Source organism: Nannospalax galili, unplaced genomic scaffold, assembly GCF_000622305.1.
Source record: "Nannospalax galili isolate Female #2095 unplaced genomic scaffold, S.galili_v1.0 scaffold1639, whole genome shotgun sequence".
NCBI lineage: Eukaryota > Metazoa > Chordata > Mammalia > Rodentia > Spalacidae > Nannospalax > Nannospalax galili.
The window spans coordinates 1,487,883-1,500,847 of NW_008343206.1; the positions used below are offsets into that span (position 1 = coordinate 1,487,883).

General features: G+C 56.9%; 1 protein-coding gene across 1 annotated transcript in view; it reads left to right on the plus strand.

Moving 5' to 3' along the window:
* Positions 1 to 10,665, plus strand: part of Ctsd (cathepsin D) — an 11,025-nt gene extending 360 nt beyond the window's left edge. The window contains exons 2-9 of the mRNA XM_008839228.3: positions 1,393 to 1,552; positions 3,500 to 3,623; positions 4,266 to 4,384; positions 5,782 to 5,999; positions 9,141 to 9,263; positions 9,440 to 9,584; positions 9,676 to 9,774; positions 9,867 to 10,665. Of these exons, the coding sequence (XP_008837450.1) occupies positions 1,393 to 1,552; positions 3,500 to 3,623; positions 4,266 to 4,384; positions 5,782 to 5,999; positions 9,141 to 9,263; positions 9,440 to 9,584; positions 9,676 to 9,774; positions 9,867 to 10,034 (1,156 nt within the window). The 3' untranslated portion in view covers positions 10,035 to 10,665. The remainder of the gene's footprint in view (positions 1 to 1,392; positions 1,553 to 3,499; positions 3,624 to 4,265; positions 4,385 to 5,781; positions 6,000 to 9,140; positions 9,264 to 9,439; positions 9,585 to 9,675; positions 9,775 to 9,866) is intronic.
* The last annotated feature ends 2,300 nt before the right edge of the window (positions 10,666 to 12,965 follow it).

Sequence of the window (12,965 nt, forward strand, 5' to 3'; positions counted from 1 at the left end):
GCCCTGCCCGTGCAGCCTGCTGGTGCGCTCCCGGGTGCTGGACTCCACCTGTGCGTTCACTGCCCCAGGCCGGGGGTGGGGGCAGTCTCGGGGCACAGGGGTTGCCCAGGGTCCCCTCCGCCCTAGGACCTAGCCAGAACGACCTTTTCCTTTTGGGGGGACCCGTTTTCCAGTTGCGCACTGGCGCATGGCCTTGGAAGTTTACTCCAGGGATATTCCCACTTGTCCTGTATAGACAGTGCCCCTCTCCTTACCGCGAGACAAGTCTCAGAGGGAAGGGATCATGGAAGAGGAGTGGTCCTGCTGATCACCCTGAGGACCAGATCTGGCCCACTGAGGACTAGGTCCTGCGTAGGCCTAGGGACTTGGCCTCTGTGCCAGGTGGGGCGTTGGTGGTGGCCTCTGTGTTTTCCCACTCTGTGGTGGGGCTGCTGTTTGTAGCAGATGGATGAGGCCATCTTTGGAGCTGGCTGGGCCGGCTGGCACCAGGGCTATAGCTGTGGGCCCCAAGGGTGAATAGCCTCAGTGGAGCCACTGTAGGGAGTGGCCTAGGCCTGAGCCTGAGCAGGTCTTGCACGCCCTGCCCTCAAGCTTCCCCTCTCTAGGGAAAGGAGAGCTGTGACCTTGGATTAAAATCCCTGGGCAGGGAAGTTTCATCCAAGTGTTTACCAGACAGGAGCAAGGTGGTGGTAGAGGGGTGAGGAGAGGCTCCAGGGAGGTCAGACACAACTGTCCCCACCAGGTTTGTGGGGGACCATTTCAGTGTGGAGTTCAGGTGGGAGCAGATGTGACCAGCGGCCTGGTACAGTGGTTTGCCCCCAAAGCCTCACTTGCACCTTGGGCTGGATGCACCTGTGCCTTCTGCCTCGCCTCTTGTAACAGGGCCCACATACCGGGAGTTCACCCCGGGCAGGGGATGCAGTCAGGGCAGGGGCCACGGGTAGCCAGCCACACCCTGAAAAGAACCCAGTGGCTACTATCCCGAGTCTAGAGTCAGTGAACAGGGAGAATTGGTTTTTTGATTTGCACCTTTGGAGTGACTGAGAATGGCCTGGCTGGGGTGTGGCTGGTGAGGGGAAGGGGAGACACATTGGCCTATGCTTGGGCACCAGGGATGAGGCGAGTTGGAGCCTCCTGTGACCGGGACCTGGGTTGTCATCTGGTGTGTCCTTGGCCAAACTGGTGGGCAGCTAGGGTTGTGGTTTTTGGGCTGCAGTTTCTTATAGCCCAGTTTGACAATGCCTGAGAGCACCTAAGTGGGCATAGTGCCCTGGAGTCCCTGAGGGGCACCTACTGGCCAGCAGTCATTTCTGAAGCAGGAAGGCTGCCCTGGCCCTGCCTGGGGTGAGAGATGGAAGGAGAGCTCTGACTGAGAGATCTCTGTCTTGACAGAATACCCTTGCACAAGTTCACATCCATCCGCCGAACCATGACGGAGGTGGGCGGCCCTGTGGAAGACCTGATCCTTAAGGGCCCCATAACCAAGTACTCCATGTCAGCACCTGCTGAGACCAAGGGGCCTGTACCAGAGATACTCAAGAACTACATGGATGTGAGTGTGGGCTGGGCTGCTCAGGGAAGGGGTGAGGTGGGTGGGGCTTGCTCTGTGGGATCAGGTGCTCATGCTCAGCTGGGCCTGCCTCTACCATCCTAGAACCCTCACCCTTGCCTTGATACTGGAGATCTCTGTCACTGAGCTACATCCCTAGTCCTGCCCTCCCCTTCCTCTCGGTGGGTCTTGAGTACTAACTGATCATCAGCTGGGAGCTGGTTCTGGTGTCTAGTTCTAATGCTCAGAACTGTCCCATGGGGCCCAGAGGAGCCTAGAATCAAGTCTGGCTTGAACCTGCCTCAGAGCTGAGGGGTGGGGACCCAAGGGAGAGGTTCCTAGGCTTGTCTGGGTGTAACTGACTGGAGCATCTATCTGTACCTGTCCTGTGGAAGGCCTGGAGTGGTCCTGTGTCATCTTCCCCAGGATCAGCAGTTCCCCCTACTTTTAAAATCCCAGTTCTGGGGATTGAACTTAGTAGGGCCTTGTGTGTGCTGGACAGGCACCCCGCCACTGAGACTATCCCTCTCCATCCTTGTTTTATTTTCTCTTTTTTGAGACAGAGTTTCTGTGTAACCCTGATTGGCCTCTAACTATGTAGACCACACTGGCCTCTAACTCACAGAGCTCTGCTTGCCTCTGCCTCCCGGGTGCTGGAATTAAAGGTCTGCATGGCCTGCACCACCTCCTGGGTGTGGTGGTGGAGGCAGGTGGAGTTCAAGGCCAGTCGGGTCTACATAGTGAATTCTAGGCCTGTTGGGTCTACAGGGAGACCCTGTCTTAAAAAAAAAAAAACAAGTGTACACCATCACACAGGTGCACAGCTCTCTTTGCTTTTTATTTTGAGATCAGGTCTCTAAGTTGTGCAGACTGGGTCTTGAATTTGCAATCCACCTACCTCAGCCTCCTGAGCCCTTGGGATTACAGGTCTGGCTCAGCAGCGTACTGTCCTTTAAGGGGAAACAGGCCCTGAGGGAGAACTCATTGCTGCGCTTGCCTGGGCTTTGTGATCCACTGGGTGGAGCTGATTGTGCTGTCTGTCTGACCCAAGCTCTAGCCTTGTCGGGAAGCTCCAGAGCTAGGCATGTGACTGACTAGGGGGAGGGGGTGGCTTGTTTTGTTCAGCTGACCAGTTCTTGGTTCCCCTGGGTTTGCTGAGTCATGGCACCCCCCCACCCCCCCCACCCCCACTTCTGTTGGGTCAGGAGTCAGGAGCTACTGCTCCCTGGAGCTAAATGGTACTAGATACTGTGTTCTGTAACCCTAGTGACCTAGGCTCCTTTCTTGGCAGACAGGTTCTAGGTGACCAATGACCTCTATCCTCCAAGATAGTTGACAGCTGGGCTTCCCTTCAAGAGGGTTGTGGGGCCCCTCTGTGCCTGCCTGGCCCCCCAGAGCTGGCAACCTTGGCAGCCTCTACAGTGGGTAAACAGATGGGGAACCGAGGACAGGTTCCCTGCTGTGAGGCAGTGACTGCTGGGCCCTGGGCTGGTTGCCTCCAGGTTTGGCTTTTCCCATTATTTATTCAGCAAGACAGTCTTCAGACTGAGCCCCATGGAGCAGGTGCACACCGGGGAGCTGAGTTCCCCCTGAGCAGCACAGGGCCCTACTTGGCTGATCTTTCCCACACCTGGGCTTACAGAGGGACAGGCTTGTCCTGACCACTGACCTTACCTTCCACTGACCCCGTCCTTCCCGAGTCCCATACTGCATTAGGTACAAGGGGTCCAGAAACCCCACACGCCTGAGGCTCGGGGCTCAGTTCTGGGATCCTAGGTCCACTTTACTTTTGGAGACTTTGGGAGCTCCTGTACACATGCAGGCCCAGAAGGTGGGGGTAGATGTGGTAGCTGTGGCCTGGACCCCAGGCCTTTCAGGCTTTGTTCCCTTGTCAGCCACATGGGGAGATGGCACCTCCAACCGTCGTGATGGACATCCTTCCTCCACCAGGCCCAGTACTATGGCGAGATCGGCATTGGGACCCCCCCACAGTGTTTCACAGTCGTCTTTGACACCGGCTCCTCCAACCTCTGGGTCCCCTCCATCCATTGCAAGATGCTGGATATAGCCTGCTGTGAGTGTCCCTGCTGGTCTCTGCCCCAGCACCCCTGCCAAGGGCCTAGAGAGGAAACCAAGGGCCTTGAGCTCTTTGAGGTGCCCGGCTCTATGGTATCTGTCTGTGCTCTCAGCCATCTCAGTGGCGGAGACAGGCCCTGCAGCCAGTGTTGATCTCCGTCCCTCTGGGGAACTGGAGTCCTTTCTCTTTCTCCTAGTTCAGCCTTACTGGGGATTGTATCAGAGGGGACTGTTTGGAGGCAGTGTGGGCTAGAGACTTATAGGTGCCCAGATGTAGGATGCCTCTTAGGTAACTCTTTCCCACCTGTCTACCACATCCAATAGGCCTGGCTGGATCCTTTGTTCTGTCCCTAGGTGGTCCGCTGTCTGGGTGAGACGGCTCTCACTGGCTGCAGCCCTCTCACTGTGGCTGGGAATCTTGCTTACCAAGGATGGCGCAAGCTGAGGGCTGGGCTGCCTCTGGGGCCAAAAGCTCTGGGTATACGGCACATTGTCTAGAGGGTCCTCGGTGTGTGGGCATGTGTCATGGCCAGAGCTCATGTTGGGGAGGCAGCCTGGACCACCAGCCCACAGCACACCGGGGAGACCAGAGGCTATGGCATTGAACAGTAAGCTCACAGCCCCACTCTCCCTCCCACAGGGATCCATCACAAGTACAACAGTGGCAAGTCCAGCACCTTTGTGAAAAATGGCACATCCTTCGACATTCATTATGGCTCCGGTAGCCTCTCTGGGTACCTGAGCCAGGACACTGTGTCGGTGAGTCCCTGGGGCCTGTCCTGGTGCTGGGGGTCTCCATGGCATCTACAACCGAGGAGAGGGCACAGTGGCACTAACCTAACCCTAGCTGTCCAGGAGGGCTGCTGAATTTGGACAGCCATGGCACTGAGTGAGAGGGAGGGTCTGCCTGGATACCACGTTAGCAAAGGACCTTAGTGGTGAGGAAGGAAGTAGAAGGCCATGAGAGCAGACAGTCGTGTGCAGGCTGGAGGGACAACCAGGAGACCCCAGGGTTGGAAGAGTGTACAGGAGAGGCCAAACTGGGCCATGGAGCCCTGGCCAATGAGAGAACTGCCACTCTGGGCAGCTGCTGGCCTGCTGGTTTGGGGGACACCGGCTTGGAAGAATTGAGTTCTGTGTTGGATGATTTGGATTTGAGGTACCAGCAGCAAGTTTTGAGTGGAGCAGGATCTGGACCAGGGGACCAGGCCTGGAGATTGGAGAGGTCCCCAAAGCTTCTTAAGGTTTGAATTAGGTTGGAGAACCCTGTTCAGTGCTGGAGAAGCTTCTGTGCGGAGCCTGGAGAGGGAGAGAGCCCAGACCAGACTCCTGCCTGTTGACTGGAGGGTCTTCCCCCAGGAGAGGCCATTTACCACCCCTGAGTTAGCATTCAGACAGGCCACAGGGGCTGGAGCAAGTCTCTCCTGCCAGAAAGGGGCAGGAACTGGCAGACCCTGCCCACTGGTCCCCCCTGGTTGGGGCTGGTTGAGGCTGGTTGAGGCTGGGAGTGCTCATCTGACCTCTAGGGTGAGGGTTAACACCTCGTGCCTCTGCTACCAGGGCCTTTGTTCTCATGGTGTCCTTACTTCGCAGGTCTGCCTCTGTTTCCGCTCAGTGGCCGCCATGGCCATCCAGTCATATAGTGTCTCTGCCTGCTTCCTGTACCCTGTCTGCTAGAGGCTCCTTGGGGTGCTTCTCTGGGGCCCCTCATTGAACAGGATGTTACCCAACCTGCCTCGGCCTCCGCAGTTATCTCTTCCCACTTCCTGCTCTGGCTCTGGCTCTTGCCATCTGTAGCCTGAGCTGGGCAGGGCAGGCAGCTGGTGGGCAGGGGGTGTGTGGCAGTTGTGGGTTTCCAAACCAGCTCAGGCTGGCTGCAGGCTCAGCTTGTCCCCAGGCCCAAGGGCAAGAGCAAAATTGGCCCAGTGGGTGGAGATGTGGAGGGGTGTGAATGAAGTGGGATGTGAGCCTACCTCTCAGCCCTTTCTCCTTCCCCGCTCTGGTTAACACAAGGTCCTCATAAGCTCTGGAGGGTGGGTATCACCCCACTCCTGCACACCACATCCTTGTCCCTAGCTGTGTGGCCATGTCCAGCCTCCCTCTGTATGACTGTCCTGAGAAGGAGTGTCAACTGTAACGTGTGTCCTGGCCTGTAGGTGCCATGTAAGCCAGAGATGTCTGGAATCAAGGTGGAGAAACAGACCTTTGGAGAGGCCACCAAGCAGCCTGGCATCACATTCATCGCAGCCAGGTTTGACGGCATCCTGGGCATGGCCTACCCCCGCATCTCTGTCAACAACGTGGTTCCAGTCTTTGACAACCTGATGCAACAGAAGCTGGTGGACAAGAATATCTTCTCCTTCTACCTGAACAGGTGTGGCTGGAAAGGCGTGGTCCTCGCTCTCCCCTGAGCTCAGCTGGAGGGATGGGGATAGAACTTAGAGCCCTAGTCCGTGCTCCAGGCTTGCCCAGGGCACCAGACCTCTGACCTTAGGGCATCTGTGGACTGGAGTACTAACAGATAGTTACCTGGGAGTAAAAGCCACGTACCAGGGTCTGTAGCCAGAAGACTCTGGAGGCCTAGGTCATGGAGTCCTGGCCTCTGTCTCCCTCCTGAGGCCAGGCTGGCCAGTGTCGCAGTGGATCCTGGGTATTGGGAAAGGTTGATGTGTAGCCAGAGGAGACATGGCTGTGAGCCCTGATCTGTGACAGGCCCCTAGAGGAGGGGCTGCTGGAGGCTTCCTTATAGGGAGATTAACCCTGGATGGCAGGGTAAAATGGCCACAGGGGAGGACTGAGAGCTTGGAGTTCTACATAGGGAGTGGCCTCTGGGGGATCTCCCTGAGGGAGAGCTGGGGACCTTCCTGTTGGAGAGCAGAGATTCCCCCACAGCACAAATGAACCCCCACCCCAAACACACAAGGGACCCTGCAAGGAGCCTCCGGCCCCAATTTCTCATCTCCTGCAGGCCTACCTGTGCAACAGTCCTGCTTAGACAGGCCAGGCCTGGTGTTGGGAGGGTTTCACTGGCTGGGTTGAGCCCCTGGTTGAGGGCAGGATGTGAACGGAGTGGTGGGAGGTGGCCTCCCTCCCACTCTGCTAATGGCTGCACATTCCTTTTGTAGGGCTCATTTACATACCCACCTTAGCCAGGATGAAGTCACATGCCCGCCCGCTCCAAACTCTGGCTCCAGGCCTGACCTCTGACCCTTGACTTCGGGTCACTGGCCCAGTGCCAGCCCAGAATCTTGCTTGAATGTCCCTCTGCTGCCTAGAGGCAAGGGTGTAGATGAATGGATGGGTTCACCCAGCCAGGACCCCTGGATACAGGGACAGGAAAGTCTGGTCCCCATAGCAGGAGAGTACCCACTGGTTGTCTAGGTCCCAGGCTGGAGACTGCTCACTTCCCCTGACTCACAGTGTGTTAGGAGTGGGGGAGCCTGGATTACCGCATACCTGTTGGCCTCTGGCTCCCTTCTAGGATCCGAGTAGCTGAAATGGTAAGCTGGGCCCCAGGACGCTCACTCAGCGAGGTCCCAGGCTGGAGACCCACAGGTATGGCTGCCATGCAGGCAGGTGTGAACACAGTGGTGTGAGGGACTGACACTCAGACTCCAAGGAGAGAGAAGGCAGATCCTGCACCCATTATGTTTCTACACCTGGGTTTCAGAGGTGATGGCAGGCCAGAACCAGGCGGGGCGGAGCCCTGGGTATGTGCACAGCATGAGCCTCAGGGCTTCTGAATATAGGACGGGTCAAGAGGGTGGGTGGGGATTCCTGGCAGGGTGGCAGATCCTGAAATGAGAGCTGTGGGTCCTAGGTGGACTGTGCCCCAGGCTGAGTCCTGGCTAGGTCGGGAACTCACACCCTCCTGCTCTGGTTGGAGGTAGCAAGCTCTTACTTGTAGATTGTTTGAGAACCACGACACTGTGGCTTGAACCACCTGCCTGTGTTCTGCTGGAGGACACTGGTGGGCGTGAGACAGCAGGAGATTAAAGATGGAGGGAGTTGAGAGAACGGTTTGGGGGAGGAGCTGTGAGTTTGTGGATACAGAGCATTCTTAACACAGCCACTGCACTGGCCGAGGGTGGAGCCAGCTCAGCTTCTCAGGACTCTGGCCCTGGCTTCCTCCTAAGGCCTGCCTTGAGTTTTCCCGGGGAGAGAGCTGTCCTTTGACTCCTGCCCCTTGCTTCCCAGCTGTAACCTGGGCCGTCATGGCTGGCCTTGAACACACCCTGCCACCTCCTCTGCACAGGAGAACTGCTGCACCTCGCAGCCTAACAGATTACACATAACTGGGCTAGGATTACACCCCACCCTACCTCCGCCCTGAGGAGAAAGGCTCCACCTTCCTCTGGGTCTCCCCAAGTCCACCATCTAAGTCTGCCTCAGTTTCACTTGACAGCCAGCCTTTGGCCCCACAGATTATTTTATTCCAGTCTTTTCTTCCATTATTATATTCGTGTGTCAGAATGTACGGGTGAGTGCCGTTGCCCATGGAGGCCGGAAGAGAACTTGGGATACCCTGGAGCTGGAGTTAATTATAGGCTGTTGTGAGCCACCACATGAAGGGGCTGGGAACTGAACTCCGGCCCTCTGCAAGAACAGTACACACTCTAGCTGCTGAGCCATCTCTCCAACCTCCTTTATTCCAGTCTAATTACAAATACTAACACACCCTTCACACAGTACTGTTTATGCATACAGGGTACAGAATGGCTAAGAAAGGTTCAACAGAAGTCTTATGAACCACAGGTGCAGAGATGTCAGATGCGGGTCTGGGTGGCAGGCATGTTCAAGGGTTAGTTTGAAGTGGACTGAGTTCAGGGGCTGGACAATGTGTTTGAACCCAGCAACAGAGGCAAGGACCCTTTGCTGGGGCATTTCTCCCAGGCCAGGTTTGTGCTGAGTGACTGGTCAACATGCCTTCCATGTTGTCTTGGGGGTACTCTTTTAATAGTCCTAGGTTAGAAGGTTCCTTCTGGTGTGACAGATAAATGTGCATCTGTATTTTGGGTGTGGTTGGATAACATTTTCAGGTTATTTACTGGTACAGGTAAGTCATCAGTTTGTGCCTCCCAGAGTGCTGGTGGATGGTGGCTGTTTACTTGTGTAAAGAAGATGTAGTCATTTTTTTCTTGGCGCTTACACTCAAAATGGAGTAACTCAAGCCGAGGCTGTTGCTTTATAAAATGGAATAAGTCATCCAGGCATGGTGGCGCACACCTTTAGTCCCAGCACCTGGGAGGCAGAGGCAGGTGGATCTCTGAGTTCGAGGCCAGCCTGGTTTACATAGTGAATTTCCTGACCAGCTGGTGTTACAGGGAGACCCTGTCTCAAAAAGACCAAAAATAAAGTGGAACAACTCAAGGCTAGGCAGAGCTGCTATTCCATACAATGTAAGGGTCCCTCCTCAGGGAAGTCTTGTTTGCCCCACTTACCCCTGCCTTCGACCACTGGCCTTCTGAATACTCTCCTGCGCTGGTAAGCAGAGCCTGACCCCTTCTTTTCCCAGGGACCCCAGTGGGCAGCCCGGAGGTGAGCTGATGTTGGGTGGCACTGACTCTAAGTACTACAAAGGAGACCTGTCCTACGTGAATGTCACCCGCATGGCCTACTGGCAGGTGCACATGGACCAGTGAGTTGTGGGCATTGCTGGGGGGAATGTTGTGTGTGTGGCACGCTGGGGTCCTGCGAGCCCCCTGTGTCACGTGAATCACCTCATTTCATCACCTCAGACCACCCAGGGTCCTGTACACTTTGGGTGGCATTGGGGAAACACAAGCAAGGAGACTTACACGCTCCTGCCCCCAGGTTGGACGTGGCCAATGGGCTGACCCTGTGCAAGGGAGGCTGTGAGGCCATCGTGGACACGGGGACGTCCCTCCTCGTGGGCCCTGTGGATGAGGTGAAAGAGCTGCAGAAGGCCATCGGAGCCGTGCCTCTGATCCAAGGCGAGGTAAGCCTCAAGCCTGGGTGGGATGACCAGAGGGCAGAAGGGTTCCTGAGGCCACACCCCCAATGCCCCGTTCTTCTCTTGTGCCTCTCAGTACATAATCCCCTGCGAGAAGTTGCCCAGCCTGCCCTCTGTCTCCCTGAAGTTAGGAGGCAAAAACTATGACCTGTCCCCAGAAGACTATGTACTTAAGGTGAGTGGGTCTGGGCGTGGCAGTGTCAGACCCCTGACACCCCAGGTGGGGTGGATGCCACAAGACCACATCCAACCATTCTGCCCTTACAGGTAGTTCAAGGTGGGAAGACCATCTGCCTGAGTGGCTTCATGGGGATGGACATACCCCCACCTAGCGGGCCTCTCTGGATCCTGGGTGATGTCTTCATCGGTCTCTACTACACTGTGTTTGACCGTGACAACAACAGAGTTGGCTTTGCCAAGGCTGCGAGGCTCTAACTCGCCTCTTGCCCGCCAGCAGGGAAGCAGACCAGAGTCCACTAGAGGAGGCCAGCCAGCCCCACCCTTCCGCCCACCCCATTCACACGCTCACACTCAGCCAGTGTTGTCGGGGCCCCGGGAGGCCTGGCTGGAGCTGGTCTTGCCATTCTGTTCTGTGGTTTCCCTCCTTGGGTTCAGATAGCTGCCCTCTGCCTGTCTGAGTGAATTCAAGGCCCGCCCAGCACACAGGGCACCTTAAAAGGCCCCTACTGGGTGTCTGCTGAGATTGTGTGCCCTGCTGTGCCGCCCTTTGCTGTGTGGGCAGTGCTCCACAGCTGGCAAATGGGTCTTGGGATCCCTCTTGGAAACCTGCCCCACCCCAGGCCCTTTGCCCAGCCTGGGGATGGCACCGGACTCCACTCCCCAACTGTGTGTCCTGGCCTGGCCGAGGTCTGAAGATGAGGATGGAAGCCAGCCTCATACGCCTGCAGGGTCACCTGGGGCCTGACTCCACCTGGGAGGGCATGTGTCAGTCTGGGGTAGGGACAGGATAGCTTACTGGCTCTAGCTGGCCTCTGCTGCCCTCTTGGGGGGCAAGGCAGCTGGGGAGCCAAAGTTGATGTACAAATACAGTTGTTTGGGCCTCAAATTTCCCAGTGTTGGTGTGCTCTGTGCTTGTTCTAAATCGGGACCTGGGAAAGGCTAGTGAGACCCAGTGTTTGACGGCTGACTTAGGGTCAGGCACACTGTGGGGTTAGGGGTCGGGTTAGAGCCCAGGTCTGGCTTTCAAGGCCAAGCCACCCTGCACAGGGGACTCCTAAGACTCTGGCTTTCTATTTGGCCTTGTGGGTAAGAAGAATCTGGCTAGAACTGGTGGGCTTTGGGGCTTCAGGCAGTAGTCACCAGAGGCATGTGGCCTTGGCTGGAGGCTGTGGGGCAGGTCTTTGGCTCAAGTGTAGGGCCCTTGTTGAGGGAGGTGGCCCAGGCCAGCCCCTGCTGCATTTTTCCAGGAATTCTACCTGTCCTCAGAAGAAACAAAGCCCTGGGGGAATCTCTGTGCCCCCCGCCCCCAGGCCTCCATGAGCCAAGCCACTTGCTGGGGCTTGGTGCTCTGGGCAGGCTGCCTTCCACCTGGGCCTCCTTACCATGCCCTGGAAGCAGCCTTCTGCTGGCCAGAGTTGAGGCATGTCTGTCTGGGATCTTTGGGTTCAGGGATGAGAAGCCTCTGACCATGGGCTGCAGTTACTACAAGTGTTGGTATGTGGAAGGCTGGGATGGACTGTGGAGAGGAACAGGTTCAGAAGCAATAGTGGAGGCACTGGGCAGGGTTTTAAGTGTTGAGTAGGAGCCTGTGATTCCTTGGCAGTAGGGCCAGGAGTCCTTTTGGGAGTCTTGGAGACCCTGACCCTTAAGCAGGTGCAGGACATAGGGACCCTTTGGAGTCTTCCTGGCACCCTCGGCCTCCTATCACTGGTCTCAGCTAAAGGGGCTTTGGGAACCGTTCCCCCTGCCCAGCTCATCTCAGCTGGGCAGCTTCTCTGGGAAATGGAAGCCAAGAGTTGCCAGGAAGCTGGTAAACATATGCCCTGTGTTCTCTGCCTGAAATCTGAGCAGGGAGTCCCGCAGGGCCTGGCTGGGCTTGAGACCAGTGTCATCAAAGGCTTGTGCATTGAAGCTGGAAGGCACAGCTCCTCCTCCTCCCTCCCATGAGTGCAGCCAGGCGGTGTGGTGCTGCTGCTGCTCCTGCTGCACCCAGCGGTGCCCTGGGGAGGACCCTGGAATCTGACTCTAGGTTCAGATCCAGTCTCTGCTTTTCTAGCTAAGTGAACCCCCCCCCCCCCCCCCCCCCCCCCCCCGGGCACGCGCACACACAGATTTTTTTTTTTTTTTTTTTAATCTGCTTTTAGCCCTGGGCGCCGCGGGGGCCCCCGGGAATCGGTCGCTGTCTCCAAATCCCCCGTCTTCTTTTTCAGCCAGGGGACCCCCCCCCCCCCCCGCCTCCAGTCCCTGGGTAGGGCAAGGCCCTCCTCACTGTAGGGAGGGGTAGGGGCTGGCCATGTCTGCACCCTAGCTCTCTGATGGTGGGTGCTTCTCATTCTGTTCACACCCCTGGCCTCACAGACAGTGAAGCAAGACCTTACCCAAAGCCAACCCTTCCCTCACTAGCTCACGGTGCAGGGGTTGGGGTATGGATTTCAGAGCCCTGAAGTTGACTGTTGGGCAGAAGGCCCTGACTCAGCTCTTACCTTGACAGTGACCTTGAGCCGAGGCTGCCCTGGGGGCTCAGGGACCCTGCTGTTTTCTGAAGTCTGAGGCTCACAGGCCAGACCTGCCTAGGGCAGCACTGGACCTAGATTGTATATGACAGAGAGGGCCTCAAAGGGATTGTATCTGGTGCAGGGAACAGACATGCAGAGAGGGGCAGCAAGGTGCACAGCCAGGCACAGGCTTGGAAGGCACTTTCTCAAGCCTGGACCTCAGCAAGTCTAGATGCCAGGCCCTTGGGAGGCAAAAGGGTGGTGGAGTGGGGCCAGAGAGAACTGTCTGGCAGGGCCCATCTGCCCTCAGGCCCTGTGGACTGAGGCTGGGCTCCATGAGGGAGTGGCCAGAAGAGGACCAAGGAAAAGGGAGGGAGGGGTGCCCCAGGAGGGAGGGGTACCCTGGCCTGCTTGGGAGTAAATTCCACCCATTCTAAGAGTTTTATCAACACAAGAACCACTCCAGGCTGAGTTCCTGACACGCGGGTCTGAACTGCCAGGGTTGCAGGGGTTTGGGGTGGGGCTTAGGCTGGAAACGGGGAGGATTTTTGCAGGGGGCAGGGGTGCTGAGAAGGATTAAGGGTTGGAGAGCCCAGGTTCCATGAGGTTAGAAAGACCAAGGGCTGGGGAGCGCTGGAGCACTCTGGAAAGGGTCTCTGAGAAGAGCCAGGAGGAAGGAGAGCAAGGGAAA